Source organism: Manacus candei, unplaced genomic scaffold, assembly GCF_025592945.1.
Source record: "Manacus candei isolate 608988 ecotype Guabito, Panama unplaced genomic scaffold, ASM2559294v1 h1tg000011l, whole genome shotgun sequence".
Lineage (NCBI taxonomy): Eukaryota > Metazoa > Chordata > Aves > Passeriformes > Pipridae > Manacus > Manacus candei.
Genome location: NW_026138059.1, coordinates 11,995,923 through 12,017,867, shown reverse-complemented (window position 1 = coordinate 12,017,867; position 21,945 = coordinate 11,995,923). Strand labels below are relative to the sequence as shown.

The 21,945-nt window shown below is 34.2% G+C and overlaps 1 protein-coding gene across 5 annotated transcripts in view; it reads left to right on the top strand.

The window, feature by feature from the left end:
* Positions 1-21,945, top strand: part of CSMD1 (CUB and Sushi multiple domains 1) — a 1,077,494-nt gene that overhangs the window by 736,013 nt on the left and 319,536 nt on the right. For all 5 annotated transcript variants that reach the window (XM_051778075.1, XM_051778073.1, XM_051778072.1 and 2 more), the window contains 2 exons: positions 1,546-1,670; positions 6,965-7,086. In XM_051778075.1, the coding sequence (XP_051634035.1) occupies positions 1,546-1,670; positions 6,965-7,086 (247 nt within the window). The remainder of the gene's footprint in view (positions 1-1,545; positions 1,671-6,964; positions 7,087-21,945) is intronic.

Below are 21,945 nucleotides of genomic sequence, written 5' to 3'. Positions count from 1 at the left end.
TTTAAGTACTTCAGTTCTCAATTTGCACTTATCACAATTGGGTAACTACTTGTTTTCTGTTTCCTTAGCAAAACAAATTCAGAGTTCATAATTTTATAAAATATGAGAAAATGCATTTAGAAGATATGTGTTTATGGCATTAAAATATCAGAGTAATTAATATTATTATTTTCTTTACAAAAAAAGAGAAAGTAATTGTTTATTAATTTGATGTATTTATTTGGAATCATGCTTGGTCTATTTTTCTGAGGGTTCTAAGAATGTTCTGAAGGATATTAGGTTATGACAAATATAAAACAAATGCAATTTTATAAAATTATATTAGTCTTCAAGGATTTAATGCATTTTTCATTAATTACGGGAGGAAAGGGCCAATATTTTCCCCACCTTTCTGAGTTTTCACATTTAGCAGCTCAAGAACAAACTTCTAAGTAGTTTTTGAAGCTTTCCTAGATTCAGAACATCATACTCAAATTTTAAAATTAACAAAAACAACAACAAAAAATCCTAATAAAGTTTCACGAAAGAACTAAAAGAACATAATATTGATAAACAATAGAGTTAGTGTTTGTGACATCCTCCGAGAAACTAAGAAAATTCTTGTCCTTGAAGGGTGGGAACGAGATCGATGATAGTGAATGAGATTATTTGCAGTTCTCCACAGTACAGTTATAACCACTGAGCTTTCTGATTGCCATCTAGCAATCCCCTGGTGTTTAGGACTCTAAACTGAGAAATCTGCTTTATCGAGGTCACTTAGTTCGCAACATGGGATTATCAAATACAGATTTTAAAAGTACATGAAAACCAACAACACAACCAGTTGTTTGTGATGGGGAACATAGAGTGTCACAAATAATAAATGGAAGCAGACATGTAAATACTGTTTAGGAAATCTCTCTTTGCTATAGACAGTAACTGTATACATTTTTTTTAATTCTTCATAAAGATTGGTCAGCATAAATCATTCCAAAGGGACAGATTTCAATGTTACAAGTGTAACAGTCAATTTTCAGTCCTAAAACAAAGTTATCATTTAGCATGATTTTTAACAGGAAAATTCAACAAGGTCAAGAATATTTAATAAATTATTATCATTGACTGAAATTAGTATTTCCTGGTTGCATGTTAACAAATTACTTTATCTAACTGCTTATTCTGTCACTTCAGAAAATAGAGAGGTTGGAATTACTCATGAAGTAAATTCTGTTACCTGAAAGAATTGTCATTATATATTTTCTTAAAAACTATATGTCCCTATGCATTCATTGAACTCATACTTTAAATGATCAAACTTAGCATCACAATTGTTTCATATTCTTGGCCTTACTTCCTTGAAAGGTGAGCAAACCAAATAATAGACTCATTCCCTAGAGTATAAGTTGGTTTTTATGAATATAATGTTGATATAGCAGAATTTTGCACCTTAATTTCTTTGTTCGGATCTTGAAATATTGTCATTTGGTGACATTCACATTTATTTGAGGATGTTGATATTTAAAATATATTTTAATTCCTTTCTTCTTCCTCCCATTTGTTTCCTAGGGTGGGTGCAAGTGTACAGTTTTCCTGTGAGGATAATTATGTTCTGCAAGGTTCTAAGAGCATCACTTGTCAGAGAGTGACAGATACACTGGCTGCCTGGAGTGACCACAGGCCAATTTGCAGAGGTAAGTGTTATTCTTTGGAATTTTTCTTGAAGTTTGGATAGGTAATTATAATTTCTGATTAAATATGCAAGAAAACAATACTCAAAACAAAACAAATAAAAAAGGGAATTATATCTTATGTGTATATATGCTTACATATATACAAAAACCTTTATGTAGCTTTAAGCCTGCAATCAAAGTTGTAGAAAAGAGTATCAGTTTAGGGAGGTAATTTCCTTTAAATAGTTTTAATTTCACTTAATCTTTTTTTTTTGTCATGTTAGACTTATTTTAACTAGAACTAGTTAGGTTTATATTAACATTTTCTAATAAATTCCTAAATAGGAACTCCTCAAAATCACATTTTGTTCCTGTCAGTCGCAGATATTTACTTAGTCCTCATTTTTCAGTAAATTCTTTTCTCATTCATCTGCTTTGCTCAGCTTTACAAATGAGTTAACCTTCTAACTTCTAAATGTTTTCCCATTGTGGTCTAGATCAATGAATGAGACCTACTTTTAAGGAAGGGCAGGAGAGGTGGCTTTTTGTTTGTTTGCATGTTTTTCCATTACAAACTACTGCCTGTAATAAAAACACTGAAAATACATAAATATTACCAAAGTACACCAGAACCAAGGTATATAGGAAAAAATAAAGAATGCATCTTTGTACAGAACTTTTCTTTTTATCTCAGTAGAAAAATTGATTCGGGTTACACATTTGGATTGTACATGTCAGTGACAGCCCTGACCCTTGAAATGTGGTTGCCTGACCTTCTCCCAGAACCAGACAACCTAACCAGGACAAACTTTGAAAAACAAGGAAAAACACCACCATCAATTGGTGGGGGAAAAAAAAAAAAGAAAAGAAAAAGAAATCATACAAACTGTTTGAGATACTTTCATTGTCATTTTGAGGTAGATCAAAGAGATACTTCTTGTACTCACAAAATCTTACACTGAATGCCAGTTGCCAGGGCAGCAAATGTTATTTGTTTGAGACACTGTGGAGGGAAGGATTTGTGGCATCTGGACTTAAACTTTTACTTGCTCAAGAATGAGCTAAAGCATAATTTCACTTATGTAAAACTCATATACTTCTTAAAAATGTTTTCATTGCCTAGTAGTTTCATAACACCACTTTGAGTTTTTTCTCATGTTGCCAGAGTGGATTTTTTCAATTATATAATCACATATGGGATATATTTGTAAATGATGCTTTATTCATTAAAGACTGTAAACAGTTGTAGTGGATTGGCCCTACCCAACAGCTCATCCATCCCCAGGGATGGGGAAAAGATCTGGCAGAGCAAAAGCTGAAAACTTGTGGGTGGACATCAAGACAGTTCAATAAATGTATCACAACTGTACATGCAATCAGAGAAAAACAAGAATTTTATTCACTACTTCCAACTAGTTGGCAGATATTTAACCATCTCCTGGAAAGTCAGGCACAAGTGATCGTTACTTGGTAAGACAAACCACGAAGGTGCCCACTTCTTCCTCCTTTCCCTGGGTTTTTATGTAGAACTTGTTGTCATATGGTATAGGATATCACTCTTTTTGGTTGGTGTCCGCTGTCCCAGCAGTGTCCCTCCCTGCACTCCCAGCCTCCTTGCTGAAGGCTTTGATACTGTGCAAGCACTGCTCAGCGTAGCCAAAACACTGCTGTGTTATCAACACGATTCTAGTTACAAATCTAAACCACAGCACCATACCAGTTACTGTGAAAAAAGGTAACTCCATTTCAGTCAGACCTAATAAAAAATTCTATAAAGGCAGCTCTTGGATAAATTATTACAAGCTGTACATTACTTATATTACATAGGCACATCCATGTAAGGACTAGACAATCTAAAAAACAGTTAAAAAGAAGTAAATAAAAGTCATACCCCTTAATCTTTCCAGAGCAGCAAAGTAGTTGTTATTGTTGTCTCTTGAACTCAGTATCTCCATAGCTCAGTCAATTTAAATGAAAAATCTAAATATACCCTCTCAGTACTTGGTTTCATAGTACTGCAAAACAATGTGTCCATACAACTCCACAGTTCACTCCTGTTCCGTGTGGTTTTTTAAATCTCTTGAATTTATTCTTGTTTGCTAATACACTGCAGAAATGAGCTGAACTAATCCATGAGTTATAAAAGTAATGCTCTCTGCTTCTGAATTATCTGTGTATTATTACTAGTGTTTGCTATATCTTTCAATTAATTATCTGCAAATATCTCTATTATGCTTTACTCCCTTCAGTAAACTTCTAAAAAAATAGGATAAATTGGTTCTATACTTCTAATAAAACCACAGTTGGAAAAAAAGTTACTTTTGTCAAACATATTTCCAAAATTGGAGCTAAAATTTCACAACAGTCTGAGAGCTAAGTCAGCCACTCTCTGTAAGTGATTTGTTTGTTTCTGAACACAGACTAACATTGCTTCCACTGAACAGTGTATAATTCTTGGTCAGTATTATGACATTTCACGTGGTGCATGTTTGTGGACGGTGGGAAGTGAAAGACACAAGTTTTATTTTCAGTCCGTATTGTTTCCAGTTCCTTTACTGACCTTCAATATGCCAGTGTTCATGGAGCTCTTTATTTAGTAATAAAATAAAGAATACAAATAATGGTTTATCGTATTTTCTAAATGATCATCAATTTGAATTGGAAAAGCTGATAAACTGCAAGCAACTACTGTGGACTCAATGGCTTTAAGTGTACAAGACTTAGTGAAGAAGCTGACATTTGTATTTACCCCAGAATGGTGACTAACAAAGTTCAGAATTTATGAAGATGATGAATAGTCACAGGAACCATCTTATTTTTGGCAAGTTCATGACCTTATTTGAAAGGGCACAGTGGGGGTTCTGCCCTGGGGTCTGCCCACAGTGACAGTGCAGGTCAGGGTCCACCCCACCGCCCCCCCTGGCTCACAGTCAGGGAGTGGTGGGAAGCTCCAGAAACTGTCACAGAAAGTGAATGATGTTAACGTGAATGTTCCCAGATTCATTGAATTCAATACAAAAACCTTACAGCGATCCATTCTTCTTTTCTGTAAGCAATATACAAGACTATCTAATATTTTTTTGCTATGTTTTACAGTAACTCCATTTCCTAAACAGCCCTCAGGGCTTCAATTGTCGCTCTTGCTTGGCTTCCCCCTACCCCCTCATGTTTTTTTCCTTACCCCGAAGTTTAAATAGGAGAAAGATAAAAGAGTAACAGCTTGACTGAAAAATATCTCTTAAAGGGAGATGTTTCAACCTTTCTTCTTTGCTAGAGGAGGGACAAGCTGTTTTCAAAGGCTAATTGCTACAAAGTTGCACCTCTGGATTAGTTCCTTCTCTAGCAGACCTTGTGCAGGGGGAGTTGAAAATAAATCAATAAATATTAATTGTCTACCAGTTATAGTACTAGAGGTATGGTGCTTCTACCAGTTACTAGAGTGTAGAAAATGTCCTCTTTTTCAGATCCTATGAATCTACTCTTGTTATTCTAGAAATTAAAAGAATATCTTTTTCTTGATATACCAGCAATATGCCAACCTTTCTGTATTGGTAGTAGGCAGCATACAGTGGCATGCTTAAATGTGATTAGTTCTTTAGTGACACTTAGGGACATGGTTTAGTGGTGGACTTGACAGTGGAAGGGTAACACTCAAACTTGATAATCCTAGAGGCCTTTTCCAACCCAAATAATTCTATGATTCTGTGATTATTTTTTTTTTTTAGCTTTTTAAGTACAAGCAGCTTCTTAATAACTGTTAGTGCTGTTTTGGTAGAATTACCTACATGGATGAGGGGATTTTTTTGTCTTCTACTAAGATTGTTGCATGAGATTTCCATGTGATATGTCTGAAACTTAAGTGAAATCCATGGAAGACTATTAAGACATTTTTTTATCATAAACATAGAATCCTAGAATGGCTAGGGTTGAAAGGGACCTTAAAGATCACCTAGTTCCAACCCCTCTGCATACAAAGACATTTTCATAGAAAACTGAGTCCTAGTTGAATCAGTCTAGACATGGAGTTCTCATAGTCTAGTCTCTAACGTAGTAACAAAGGAACAAGCGCCAGTAGCAGATTGTGATGAAAGGATAGATAATCTGACAGTCATTTTCCTCTACTATCCTTTTTTCCTATTTTGTACCAGTCATACTTCTATCAATGAAGAAGAGCGGGGCTCCTCACAGCAGTTTGTGAGGTAAAAAAATGTTCATATTTCATTCCTCAGAATGGAGACAGCTACAAAGAAAGATGAAGACTAAAATTTTACAAAGTACCAGAAATATGTTGTGCATTTTATTCCGATATTCAGAAAAAGAATGAACAAGTTTTGAAGAATCTAGTGATTCCCTCTTCCTGTACTGAAACTTAAGTAATTAAAGAGTCTAAATTACATCAGAAGTTAGTGAAAATTATGCAGATAAATGGTGAGATTCAGAGATTTGTATCTAAGTACTTAGAAATGGTATGATCTAGACTTTCAGTTTTAGCATGTTGCTGTAGTACCAAAAACTTGACAGTGATATTTTAAGATATTTTGAGTTCATTTATGTCACTCCAAATAATACCTCTAAATATTTTTAAATACTTTTAGATGCTGAAATGTTTTGAGAAATTTGAATATTTTACAAAATCTATTCCTAATAATTTTTGGAAAATAACTGACTTTCTAAAGTAATGTATTTTCAAAATGTTGACTATCCAGATTTGCTGAATGTGACAGAGGAATTACGATGGTTTCACAAATGAATCTATACTTCACAAAAGTCAAGACTACTTGCTGCCTAGACCCATTTTATGTTCTTTTCTTTCTAATTATATTTCTTATGGTGTAAAGAGCTAAGACACCACAGAAGTTCAGGTTTAGGTTATCAGTTTAGAATATACTGATACATAAATATGATGATACTTTTCTCCCAGTCATGGAGAAATTACGAAGCAGAGCACATACCTTCTTATGTTCATATGTAAAAGGCTCCCTCCATCTACTTGGAAAGGGTAAATCTTTCTCTAAGCAGAATATTAATAGGATAATTCTGAGAATTTACTTTGCATAAAGTAAGAACAGAGTAATGTAAATGTTGTGCTGATTAATTGAAAAGTGCTAGTTTCCTTCCTCTGTAGGCCATTTTTCAGGATTTTTTTTCTGACTCAAACATCTTCAATTGCAGATTGTTATAAATATATCAGCATAATAATACTTTTGTGGCAAGTTGTTAATAACATTGTGTCAATTTTGTGATATTTATTTAAAACAGAACAGATTGGTTGTTCACCAATCAAAAGCAGTCTGATTTACTGTTTATCATTTTAGCTAGAACATGCGGTTCCAATTTACGTGGACCAAGTGGCATTATCACATCACCAAATTATCCAGTTCAATATGAAGACAATGCACACTGCGTGTGGGTCATTACAACAACTGATCCAGAAAAGGTATGCTTTTTCTTGTTGTCTCAATTCAAACAGTAGAATTTAGATCTGTCTTAAAAATATTCAATATATATTTTCACGAATCCATGAACACATACAAATGTATATGTCCATTTAAACACAAAAATGACCAGAGTAGAGATGTTAAAAAATACATTAGGCACTAGGAAAAAAAAATAATATGTATGAAAATTTCCACCCAGAGTAGTAGGTCTGATTTAAAGTTTCCAAGTTTTAAATAAATTTTTAAATGAAATACATGAAATCATGGTCAAAATCCCACATTGCTAAATGAGGTAACAATGAGTTTTTCAAGTTGTATCTTGATGCTGTTGAATCTTGACATAAAAACCAGACATACATCTAATTATTTTGATAGACCTTACAAGGTGTTTTATTACCTACAGAATTTCTTTTTTCAATCCACTCTTTCTCACTAATGATTCTAAATACATAACTATGAATAATTATGTGTAAGATAGTGGTCATAATTAAATATTTTTCCATTGGAGTGTACTGAGATGCATTTTCACTTGTGCTTCTGTAAAATCAGTAAATGGCAGAGACCCCTTATGTCTAGGGGGGGAGGGAAAAGTTAAAAAGATTTTTCACTTATATTTTACTTTTCTCTCGTGAAGCACGAATTAATGAGTTACAGTAAGTTGAAGGATGTACAATCTATATGTACTTTCATAATTACAAAACGTGTTTCCTGTGCAGGTTTTTGGAAGATTGTATTCTTGACTTCTTTAATGTAGTTAAGGGAAAAGGTTTAACTTTATCTCAGAATAAATAAATGAAAATGTTTAGCTGCAGAAAAGATCAATTTGCTGCATGCTTTCTTAGCATATTGTTGAGATGTAAATACTGTTTCTTTGCAAAATCTATTGAGTTCAGTTTTTCTCTAAAGAAGATTCAGGGCCTCAATAGAGATATCTATTGAGGAAAAACAGTCAAAAGTACAAAACTATCACACTGTGGAAGATTTTACTGCAGCAGGACTTCTCTGAAAAAATAGGGTTTTTTAGATTTCAAACTGAACTGTTATATTTTATTTAGCATAACCACTAGAAGAGAATATTTGTCATATTTTGAGTTGAAAATCACTACGTTTTATAGAAATTATTAAATCACTTTGCATTTTTAAATATGGAAAAGCATCTAAAATATGGAAATGTCTGAAATTTTCATCTAAAATTTATATTCTGTATATGTGGTCTTGTTGATTTTTTCAAAATGCAATATATTTTTATAAGAGAAAATTAAAATGTACATCAAAAGAAAATAAGCAAAATTATTACTAATAGAAGAAAGTCTTGGAAACTCAATGTTTTCTTTATTCAGTTAGTTTTAATTTTAATTTTTTTAATTTTAATTTTTTTCCCCTTGACTTTAGGAATTTTAATTAAGGAATGTTTTTCATATTTATAATAAAATTAAGATGGCAATCTCCCTATTGATTGCAAGAAAGTTTAACCATAATAATAGAAAAATTGGTATGGGCTGTGTGGTATTAATAAAGTTATTATTAATGTATTATTACACTGTACAATTTTATGGAGGCTCAGGCTTACCTGTGAAAAACATTACACCCCCATCTACTACAATAATATGCAAGTTTTGTTCATACTTTACAGCATATCTTTCTCAGTTGATTTGGGATTTTAGTAGTGCAGAACTTAATGAGATTGGTGTGGATTAATTCATTTTTCTGTTCACTTGACTCGAAAAGTAGCATTCTTGGGCAGTTCATCAGTCACAAGAATATACAGAAGGAATTGCATACCTAGACAGATCCATTATGTTGTGTTATGTTATGTTCAAAATAAAGAGGTATGAGTACAACACTTGGAGCTTTCACCCAGAAATAAAGTCCACACTATTACATTTAGCTGGGTGGAAGGTAAAGAGACACACTAACAGACACTGATCATCACAGTGTAAGAAAAGGAGGCTGAACTTTCAAGTCTTTCGGTTTCGGACAGGATGGTCAATAGTGAATGGGTTGTCTTTTTATTATTTTGGATTTGTTGACAAGTGCAATATGGGAAGATCGTTTTCTTGATTTCATGTATCTTGAAATTTGCTTTAGGGCCATGATGACTGTGAAGTGTTAAAATCAAACATATTTAAGGCTTAGATTGCTTTCACATAAAGCCTGCATCATCTTTATCAATATGTTTCAGTATATTATTGGGAATAACTGTATCTGGAGTTAACACTACCTATTTGGATAATAAAAGATAGGAAAGAAAATCGTTTTACTTTACAGTTTATCTGACTGAAAAGGAACTTCTTTCCTAATTCTTTCTAAAGGAAAATATCTTGCTCGCATTTTGAAATCTATGAAATTTAAAAAAATCATTTACAAAGATAATTTTCAATTTTGCGAAACCAAGAACCAATTTTAAGATATGCTGGAAGTTTTGCAGATTTTCATCCCTGACTTTTCTTGGAGTTACGAATGACAGAACTCTTGAAAATTGAACTGTGTATTGAAGGCTTGATTTTAAGATTAGACCGGGGAGTTGCTATAATCTGTTAATTGTGGGGTAATTCAGATTTTTGGTCTCGGTCTGCAAAAGTAGAGAGGGTAAAAGGTTCCAATATACCCGGAGCGAGATTAAGACACGAATGAGTCAGATGTTGGTAACCAAAACGATAATTCACTTTTATTCTCTATTAAAAGGAAAGAAAGGAGGAAAAGAGGAAAGTAGGAGAAAGAAAAGCAGTGATAGTCATCACTGTGGATCCCATGGCATCTTGTTGATCCTTTCTTCTTCTGTCCTTTGGTGGGGAGAGCTTGTCAAGTGAGCTTTTTATATGTAGGCTAAGCAGCATGCTTTCTGATAGCATTTCAGCAGCCTTGCCCAAGCCTGGGGACCATGACAACAGCACGTCCACCACATAGGCATTGGTGTTCACGGGACAATCGCGCAATGCACCTGAAGCCTATAGGTTGTAATGTTCACCAGCTTTACCTTATTAGGAAAAAAAGGAGGTGCACAGAATTTGTAAGCTGTGGTTAACTAGCATCCTGTTATTGCAATTGTCTTTTGACCTCAAATTTTTGTAATAGTGAAGCCACTTATTTTTTACAGTTTAAGCAATGGTGAAACATATTGCTTTTCTAACAGTTCAGGCAATGTCAAAACAAATTGCTTTTCACCAATTCTCTCCAGGAGTCTTCTCTTTTGACTGTCAGATTTGAAAATATTTATCTGAATGCTTAGGGTCACGTTTGATTTTCTTTTCCAAGTAGGCAAATAGTTCATGACATGTTATTTACTACGTATTTTAAATTAAATTACTTTTGACTTACTCTAACAGTGAATTTGTGACTTTTCATCAGGTTAGTTTGCACACAGTATTTTACAAAGTAAGGCAATGATTTCTGGTATAACATTCAGTGTAGTTTAAGGAGGATAGTCTAGTTAAAGAGGTTTCCTTGCACAAAAAATAAAACAAGGAAAGCAAGCAAGCAATCAAGTAAATAAAATAAACCACATAATGATCTTGAATATTTTAAAAAATAAATCTAAAAAAAAAAATGGACACATAGCATTTTCCAAATTTTGCATTCTGGTGCTGGGGTGGGGAGATTTTTAATGCCAACTGAAAATAAAAAGAAAATTTCAACTTCCTATCGGGACAGTAGCATAGTTCCAGGTCTTAACCAACCATATCAAGATAGTTGTTAGATAGATGTTTTTCTAACATTCACTTGCCTTTTTCTGAGCAACACAAAATTAAGTTTGATTCTTCTCCTGTTCAAAGGTATTTCTGTTAATGCTCTGCTTATTTTGAAGAATATATTTTCTTCCCTAAACATTTATTTGTTTCCTCTGGGTCCTGCTATTGTAGCTTTTGATCAGCATCCTACTGAGTCATTTATTAGACTTTTAGTACTTGCAAATACAACTTTATGGTGCTCTTCCGACTCTCTGTCAAGTAGATGCTGTAATTCTTGGCAACTCTACATTGTTTTAGTTGTTCTGTTAAGCAGTGTCTCAACTTTTTAGAATCAGTTACTTTGAACTGTTCTTCAGAGGTCTTACTGATCTGTTGTCTTTGTTTCTTTCTTGCTGTTAGTATAATCTCTTCAGTATGTGCTAAACATGTCTATCCCTTGCTGTTTCAATTCATTCTCCAAACTGTGTTTTTTTTTCTGAAGACTTACTGTCTTGATTTACTAATGCTTTCACTATTTTATGGTAACATTGCAAGGGCTTCTTTTTTTCAGCCCCAGTGCCTAAAGAAGGGCAACATTTTGTGTTGCTTCAGCAATCATACCTAATTTTGCACAATATTTTCCTGACTGATTGCTGATTGCAGTATGGTAGATGTGCCATGGGCTGCAATATTTCTAAGTTTAATGACCTGGTAAATAAAGACTGTGTCCCAATTAAGTTTGGGTTTTTTCTGAAGAATGAACTTTCTGCGCAGTACAAAGCACAGATATTATGTATTTGTTCGAACCTAACAATTTTCTTCTTCTTTACAAAATAAAAGTTATTCACTGCAGTTGCCGTAATTGAAGAAATTGGAATTAATTATAAGGAGACTGGGAAATTTTGCAAATAGTTTTATAGGGCTCAACCTTCAGGTATTTCAGAGAATCACAGAATATGCTAAGTTGGAAGGGACCCACAAGGATCATCAAGTCCATCCCCTGGCTCTGCACAGAACCATCCCCAAGAGTCACACCATGTGCCTGAGAGTATTGTCCAAATGCTTCTTGAACTCTGTCAGGCTTGGTGCTGTGACCACTTCCCTGGGGAGCCTGTTCCAGTACCCAGTCACCCTTGGCATGAAGAACCTTTTTTCTAATACCTAAACTAAACCTCCCCTAACACAACATCAACCATTCTCTCATGTCCTGCCACTGGTCACCACAGAGAAGAGATCAGTGCCTACCTCTCTTCTTCCCCTCATGAGGAAGTTGTAACTGCAATGAGGTCTCCCCTCAGTTTCTTCCAAGCTGAACAGACCAAGTGACCTGAGCCACTCCTCATATGGCTTCCCCTCCAGACCCTTCACCATCTGCATTACCCTTCTTTGGACACTTTCTAATAGCTTAATGTCTTCCTTATATTGCAGTGACCAAAACTGTGCACATTATTCAAGGCAAGGCCTCAAGTTGGATTACACCTCAATATGTTGCCATAAAATGGTATTTCTGATTTATTGCCTTTCAAACCATAGACGGGGAATGTCAGGACAACATTTTTATTCAGGAAAACTTCCCCTATCTCACACCTAGGGAATCCACATACTGTTAAGGTTGATTTTGAGATAATTTGTTTTAAGATAATTCATTCTCACAATATGTTCTAAAAGAGCAGTCTTACGGAGTAGCATATGATGATATGCAGGGGTTTTGAATGAGGTTATCTTGCTGATTCATGAACTGATTCGAAGTTTGTGGTAGGTCAGACATGATCCATTAGTGGCACCCATCGTCCATGTAAGAAGCTTATGCAAATACAATAATTTTGCAACGGATTCAGAGCCTGTGTTTGAATAGGCAAGTTTGCTCCAGTTAGATGACATGATTGTATTATATTCCTTAATATTAGAGTGGGTTTTTTGAAAATGTGCCCATAAATAGCTTGTTTCTTCAAACTTTCACTATAGACAAGGCTCCTGTCCCTCCAAGCGCCTCATCAGATCATCCTGCCACATGGAATAGCAGGTTTTACATCTACAGAACCTGCAATCTAACACTGCATTCTTATTGGGGAAGAAAGGTCTTACTGAGCACCATATAGCTCATCCCTAAGAGATTATTAGAACCCTATCACAATATTGATTTTTATCTGTATCCTCTCTTTCTGTACCTCAACATTTTGAGTTACAGACATCTTGAGGATCAAAAATATGTAGATCTACAAACTATTTTCACTAAACGTTTTTGTACTCATGGCAATGTACAGGCTCATGCTAGTGATTTACTCAATTATTATTTCATAAGTTTCAGGACTAATTTAATAGAGTGAAGGAAATAGTCATTGTGATTTTAGGATTGCCTCATTTGTACATCCTGTGCCATCTAGATCATACAAACACAGTAAGACCTTCCTGAAAGTGTGGTTTCCCATGATGTGTGGAAAATTAAAGCAATTCATATGCTCTTTTCTGCTTCACACAACATTAAAACTGAATTTTTTGCCATATGCAAGTGAATAGATTTTAACTTTTTTATTTTTCATTTACTGGAACATCATCTTTAATTTAGGGGGTTATATTATAATTGGCAAAGGATTCAAATGATTTAAAATTAAAATTATTAAGTTATGATACAAACACTGGTTGAGTTCCCTCTTGCTTTGAAATAAACTCATGTATTTATTTATTTTTTCATAATCAAGCAGTACAATTTTTGAACACAAGGTATAACTAAAGCAATTATATGAGAAAACTGTTGCTGCAGTATAAGGATGAGATTTTACACTTCTAGTGTCTTAAAATCTTCTATAATACATCTGGGGTAGTCTCAGTTCTGTACAGTCTTAAATACATTTCAAAAACAAAAATAAAGAGTCTGTATATTTTAATATAATGTGCAAAACGTACTTGTAAGCCTACTGGAAAAACCATGTTATATATAACTGATTCACTACAGTATATGTTCATCTTCAATTTGAATTTAAATATATAAATTGTAACACAGAATTCTATATATACACGATGCTTTAAGAAAATACAGGTATTGTGCAAAAGCAAACAGTTTATTTTTTAAATTGTATATTTGTGATGTCTTCTGTGTTTTGTGTATGATTATTAGAACATTATTATGATTTTTTTTAACAATGCCAGTATTTCTACCTTTCAAAACATCATGTGAGTGAGATGTAGGGCTGGAAGAGAAGACTCCATTCTGGCATTCAAGGCATTTAGAATGAGATTTGGTCTGCACAGATGGATGCTACATGTCTGAACTCCACTCATACTTGATGGAGATCTGTCAAATAGTCAGTAGAGTCAAAACAGTTCTTCATCTCTTCCTAAAGCAGTCCACTAGAGGCTGATTAATTAAATCACTGAGCTTTGTTCGCTCTCACTGGGTCAGAACCAAAAGGGATTTAGATGTTTTAAATTTCAGCATGTAATGTTTAGTATATACATGGTGTTGTGGAAGAAAGTATGTGATTTTACATGAGGATTATGCTGCACAGATTGAATGGCCATATGTTGAATAAAAAAAATCACTTTGCAGTAGGGTTATTTTACTAAAAGTGTTGAAGAAATTCTCTCCTACATTAATAAATCTATTTCTAAGGTTGAGTTTCTTAGTGAAACTGATAGACCCAGATCAAAACTGCTTTCTCTATTAAGCCTAGCTGTCTTATTTGTGCGTTGATTACAAGTTTTGACTCTTTCTATCTTTAAAGACTGATGGGAAGTAGTGATGGAAGAGGGACATGTGATCAATATTCATCTCATGATAAAAAGATCCAAACACAAATTTCCTGTAGCACAGGAAAGTACTGTATTTCCTGGTTTGTAAAAAAATCTAATTGAAGGAGCATGCTTAATGCTTCTAGGGTTATTTCTTGTGGTATTTGCTTTAATTTTCTTAGATGATTTCTAACATTAAGTGCAGAAAAACACCCAACACTTAAGTTTTTCCCTCATAAGGCAAATGTCACAATTACAGGCTGTCAGTTATATTCCTTATTGATTACCTTCTGTCTGACCTTCCTCCTTCCATGCTATTTTTGAGCAAAGGAGACTAACTACTGAGCCTTATCTGTCTTCAGTGTCTCATATTTGCTTTCAGGATATCAGCTAGATTTACACTAGTAGGATTTAGCTATGGGGTGTGAATTTTATGAGCCTCATATGTATCTAAGTATGACGTATTGAGCTGGAAATGGCAATTTGGGGGGAAAAAACCAACCAGTAAGTCTTTTGGAAATGATAGAAGTATACACATGAAGAAATGGAAAAACTGAAGAAGGAGACTGAGCAGTATATTTGCTCTGATATTGCCTTTGATTTTAGAGTAAGTCTGTATTTCAGAAAGAGAGTTGCAATGTAGTGGTTGGTAATGCAAGGCAAACAAAAGATTCAATGTCCAAAAAAGTGAAGGTATCAGAATGTGGCAAAGTTTTGATTGCAAAGATTAAGCCATATATACATTGCTTAATGAAAACTAATAAAAAACCCCAACCCAATAAACCCAACAAACAAACCAAAACTCAAAACCTTCGAAGTTATCAAAATGATTTTTTTACATAAAAATATATGCCATTTTAAAAGTTTTAATGTTTCTGTTTCTTCATGTTCTAGTACCAGATCAAGGACAAAGAAAAAAGAGTTTTCCCTTTCAAAAGAGAGAAATATGTAATGTTTCACTGTGATATGTTTCTTCTGTATCTACTTGGTTAAGAATTATACAAGTCCATTATTATGAATCTTTAGTTGAATACTTAGTGTAGCAAAAGTGATCCATATTTGCCTTTCTCATAAAAACACTTTTCCAGACTGGGGTCTGGGTATCTAAAAAATTCTTCATTATTTAGCCTATATCTTCCAGAACAAACTAGACTATTCCTCTTTGAATTTTTTATTTTATAACTAAAACAATCCCGTAATCAAAAAATGCAAGCACCCCTACCTGAACTGTTTAACACATAAGCATGCCTTTTTGTTTTCCAATTGCCAGAGGTAGACTTTAAAGATTAAAAAACAAAACAAAACAAAAAACCAGCAAAAAAACAACCACAACAACTTCACTTTCATCATTGACATTTACTATTATCCAGCCACTGCCATGTATGTACTTCTCTTGTAGCAGAGATGGGTTGTTGCCTCCAGCTTTTTTCTTAAAGGAACTTATCTGCTCTGAGCGCACTTAGAATTCCTCCACCATTTCCTTCCTCCCCTATGTTTTCGTCCTTTCATGTTGGTCTGCCTCACATTCTTCTTTTTTTGCTGTTTTGATCTCCATCAATTTATTTATCTTCTGTTTAGCTTTAATATTTTCTTCTTTTTCGTTTTATATACTTTCAGAAAGTAAAAGGTTTATTTACAAAATGCAAATATAGAATCCTAATGGTTTTCATTGTTTAAATTGAGCTTAAAAACAGATAAGTGAATGGCCACATGAAATGTTAGTTTTTATTTTGAACCAGAAGAAAACAGTAGGGTTTTATTCATCATTTCTTAATGTAATTACAATATTATTCAGCATAAGAATGTACCCATTGGTGTTGGGACATATTAGTGCACAAAAAAATCTATATTTAATTTCTTCATATAAAAGGGCTTCCGACAGCTTTATCAACACAGAATCAATCAGACTTCTTGAGCCCTGAGTAACCCTTAAATACAAGACACTTTCTTTCCATTTATTATAGAATTCAAATCAGCATATTTGTTACTACTCCTGAACATATATACACATGCACTCTCACACAGAGACTTGTAAATAAACCCTTAAATGTTGTACTTACACAATCCAAAACATATAAATATATCAATATAAACTCATTACTATTCTCTCATTTAGTTCAGACTTTTTTCTGATAGGAAATGCTCATTACAGAGTATGCATCAAATGAGAACATTCTGTCACTGTATTAAAAAATCCTACAATTAAATCTCCACATACTTTTCTTATCTTACTTGTCTACAAGTTACTTGTCAATTCCCTTGCTGAGAACTATCAGGCTTATTTAATATTACATTGTCAAATGTATAAATCAAAGATATTAAGGTTTATGTGTAGAAATTTTTCCCTGGGGTGTCTGCAGCTATTGATAGTATATCATACTGAAAATGTCCTTGAATTTTTTCATTATATATACTTTTTACTTTTTTTCCCTGTTTATTTTTTCTTCATTTTAAAGCATACTACATAAATTATCTTCGTGCAGGCCCTGTGCAGCCTGATGGGGTTGATAATGAGGATGCCATAAACCCACATTTACTGCACAAGGAGAAGAGTGCTACAGAATATTTTAGGCACCTACAGTTCTGTCTTACTTCACAGAGAAGGTTCATCTGCTTTGTCCTGAGATGTGGGTGGTCAGTGTTTCTTTTTGTATGGTATTCACTCTTTATCTTCTCTTGTAAACCTTTTCTTGGGAACCTTTTCTGCTGGGAAAATGTCGGCTGATGACTTACAGGTGAATAATAGAAAATTCTAAGAAATTCACAGAGTGCATAATGAAGTGTGTGTATATATAGGAAAAAAATCAGCTTATTCTAAAAATATATTAGCATTTTCTGAAAGTTATTATTATTCCTTTCAGTTTGCTTAAGCAATGCTATAGATTTGGTGTTGGTATCTCAGCAAATAGAAGCCTCCAGGTATTTACATAATAAATTTCTGTCAGCACTTCTTTTAATTAGCTCACTTTGGTGTATTACTAATGAGGAGATTCATATTATTAAATAAAGAGCTATTAGAGGTATAATAAATGGTTCTCCAATAATAAATGAAGGACGAAATAATCACAGGTATGGTAAGATGCGCAAATCTCAGATTTCAGGAAGACAGTGTTAAAGGGGAAGGATAGAGGTAATTCTGTTTTTTGGAATTTTTATTTAATCTTGAAAATATGTTGGGTTTTGCAGTTAGTTATTATTGAATTAAAAGGTTTTCAAGTGTCATGTGGCAGAAATGGCACTGGAGCTAATTTGATAACTGAGACAGCATGGGAAAAGCCAGCTCCAAGGATGCACTATATGTATTGACTCCCTCATAATTTAAAGCTTATAAGTGCACTGCCTAAATTAAGTTTACTTTTTTAGGGTTTTTCTATCTTCAAAGTAAACACCTCCAAGTGTATTGTTGCCCATTTAAGATGAAATTTTCCTCCTGGACTTCATAAAGTAAAGAAAAGCTAGAATGTTCAATGCTTGCTCTGACAGGTGGACAACAAACTTCTCATATATGTAAAAATGTATATATATCTGCTAATGCCTAATAAAATACTGTTTTATAACTTTGGAAATGTAAATTAAATAATTAAATAATGAATAATTAAATAATTAAATAATTAAATAATTTGGTTTAAGTGGTTTAGAAAACACAAAATGGCACACACTATTTTGAAGTAAACACAGACAAAAACTTCAGTCCTAAAGTGCAATCTCAGCAAGAATCAAGGTAAGCGTTAATGCACCTGCTGTTTATTGTGAAAGGGATTAACATAGATCAGCATGCTGATCCAAGAAAGATTGAATAGATTTAAAATATGTTAGAGAAAAAGAAGAATGGTTCAGCACTTGGTGAACCACATTAGTTTCTAATAATCGTAAGAAGCACTACCACAATCAAACCCAAGGTCGTGGTCTTTCATATCCTTGGTTCCAACTGGCTTCCTTTAGTATGTGAACACTGACTTGATCCATAGTACAGATAACAGACTCTTTACACAGTCTTTTAAAAATAGCTTTCAATTTAGCAGGTAATCTCTAAAACCTCTTGAGTATCATGAACCTTGGGGTCTATATCAGCCAGTCACATATCTATGTGTGAGTCATTTTTTAAGAATTCTTTCTTAATGATTAAACCTATCATATGCTTCTAAAAATGTCACCCATAAACTGTTCAAAGTGAGAGTAGGTTTTAGGCATCAGATCTACATGTGCTTAATGCTAATCTATGGCACTGGGAAAACAAAAGTTCTTCTTTATCACATCTTTGGTCATTCTATGCAGAATTTGTCTTTGAATTAATGTCCAGTATTTTCATCAGGAAGTAAAACTTGTTTAAAGATTTTTTTCTCATTCCTACATTTTCCAGTATTCTAATGAGATAGAGCAAGCAATGACATGCTGAGCTTGGTTACTGGTCTCATCTCTGTATCCAGTGGAAGAATGGCTTAGACAGAGCTTGTCACTTTGGCCAGCCTTTTTTCATGCAGCAATCATCTCAGCATTTTATTCTTCATTTATTTGAGAGCGAACTGTTATCACTGTTTCAGGCTCACTGGAAAGGTAATAAGTGAAGAGCTCGCAGCATAATTCATGTGTTCTTTTGTAAAGAGACTAGGGAAGAATGCTGACTGGAGGGCAGGGAACCTTGCAGTTTTCTGTGTTGTCACATTGCCTTCATGATGGATTTGAGCAGTATAAACCAGAGTTCCTGAAACAGTGTTTTATCACAATGTCACAGGAAGAACAGTTTCACAAACACATGTGATATGAATTTCACAAATTCATATAAAAAATGCAATTAAAGCAGAAGAAACAATGTCACTGCACGTTTTCTTTCTATTTCTTGCTCAGATTTTTTTTGTTTGTTTGTTTTGTTGTTGTTGTTTTTTGGGAGTTTTTTGTTTGTTTTTTGGATTTTGTTTTCTTTTGTTTTCTTTTTTCAGATGTGTTGCATATATTTTTTTAGAGATAAATTTATGCCTTAAACTGAATAGTTAGTCCCTCTGTATCATTTTTTTATAGGCTGTCCTGTTAAAAGGGAGAAGAAAAGAAGAATTTTCTGTCCAACCTGTATTAATTTATTTTTTGTCTATCAGTGTCCCCCCAGAAGATCAAAGCCTTTTAATGTCCAAAGCAGTCTGTTAGCATGCTACCTAATGAGACCCTTCGTTTAACAGATTCACTGAGACAGACAGGACATTTGATACCTTTTATATAGGGACTGTACTTAATAGCTATGGGGAAACCCCTCAACAGTTTCTCCTGTGAGTTGTTCCACCATCGACAAAACTGTTAGCACCTAAAAACAGACTCACTCTAACAGTTCATGAAATAACACGTTTATTAATACAATTTTGTGGGGTTTGTTATGTCTGGAACAGAGTCTAACTGCAAAAATTACACAATGTAATGATCATAATAAATCAAGACAAGGAAAACACTAAGAACACTGTGAAGAAACATAAGCAAAAGACTTTAAAGCAATGTACTAAGAATACTATGAAGCAAAAGTAAGCTCTAGTTATTTAGAAGTGAGTAATTAGCATGCATAAGATACATCCCACCTTTCAGGTATCCCCAGAATTGGGAGAAAAGGCAGCCTGTCAGCTACCTCAGCAGAGCTGATGGAACTTCTCCCCCATTTTTGCGTAGGTCCGATCTTTTTTATACCTTTTTCTTAGGCAGTTTGAGTGGCTACAGTCAATAAATGAATTTTGTGGTGATAGACAGATGACATGGGCCCAAGGATCATTTTTCTGTGTTCCCATCTGGAAAGATGCTTTGAAACAAAAGGCCATGTTATCTCCATATCACTCCTTTTTTCATTTAATCATCTTATCAGTTTCTGGGAATGTCTTCCCAGGTGCTGGGATTTTCCAGGAGACCATCAGCAGTTTTTTTCTTCTTTTGTGTAGCCTTTCTATCTCCTCACAATAGGCTTTGCTATTTTATTTTCCTCTTTCTAGGACAAAGCAGATGTTTTCACAGAATCAGAAAATATTCTGAATTGGAAGGGCCCAATTAGGATCATTGAAGTTCAACTCTTGTCCCCGAACAGGACAGCCCTAAGAGTCACACCATATGCCTGAGAGCATTGTCTAAATGCTTGTTGATATCTGTCAGACTTGGTACTGTAACCACTTCCCTGGGGAGCCTGTTCCAGTGCCCAACCACTCTTTGGGTGAAGAGTCTTTTTCTAATATCCAACCTAAACCTCTGCTGACACAACTTCAGGCCATTCCCTCAGGTCCCTGTCACTGGTTACCAAAGAGAAGAGATCAGTGCCTGCTCCTCTTCTTCCCCTCATGAGGAAGTTGTAGAGTGTGTTAACGTCTCCCCTCAGTCTCCTCTTCTCCAGGATGAACAGACCAAGTGACCTCAGCTGCTTCTCATACGGCTTCCCCTCAAGGCCCTTCACCATCTTCATTGCCCTCCTTTGGATGCTCTCTAATAGCTTAATATCTTTCTTATATTGCAGTGACCAAAACTACACACAGTATTCAAGATGAGGCTGTGCCAGCACAGAGTAGAGCAGATAACAGCAGAATCTCTCCTTGAAAATTTTTAAGTGTGATGATCCTGTGTGAATTTCATACAGTAGAAGTGGTCTGAGTCAGAATAAACTGGTGACATTGCAGAAGTTTTGCTTGTGCTGCAAAACATTGTGGCCCCTCCCTCTTAATATATACTTTTTTTTTTTAATCCAGACTTCATCTTTGGAAGCAGTAAGTGAACTAGAATAAAATAATTTGGATAAATGCGAGCAGGCCCCTTTTCAATTAATCGTACCTTCACATATTTCAGGAGGAACTACAGTCTTTCTCTGTGGAAAAAATAAGAGATGATTAATTAGACTCTTTGAAATAATGTAACAACAAAATTTTTAAAAATTAAATTTAGCAATTATCCTTAGGAAATCTTAGTGTGATTCTATGGTATTTACATTTCTTGTTTTCTGACTGGTTATTACTTGAAGATAAACTGGTGGTTATTTTTATGAAATTTGGTTAAATGGAAAGCTCGTGTTCTTTGCCTTATGTCTGAATTTCAGTAAATTCATAAATAAAACTAAATCCGTATTCAAAAATATTCTAACATTTATTGGGAAATTTCATTTTCCCAGTGTTGCATGTATTTAAAGGAGAAATATACTCTTGCCACTTGAGTGCATACTGGTGTCTACTGTTTAAAATACATAAACACAATTTTTCAAGTCCTCCTAATTATTCATAGAATTGTGTAATTGTTTAAGTTGGAAAAGACCTTTAAGATCATTGAGTCCAACTGTTAACCCAGCACCGCCAAGTCCACCTCTAAACCATGTCCATAAGCACCATATCTACACGTGTTTTAAAATGCCTCTAGGAATGGTGACTCAACCATGTCCCTGGGCAGGGACACCCTTTCAGTGAAAAATTTTGTCCTAATATTCAATCTAAACCTCCCCTGGCACAACTTGAGTCCATT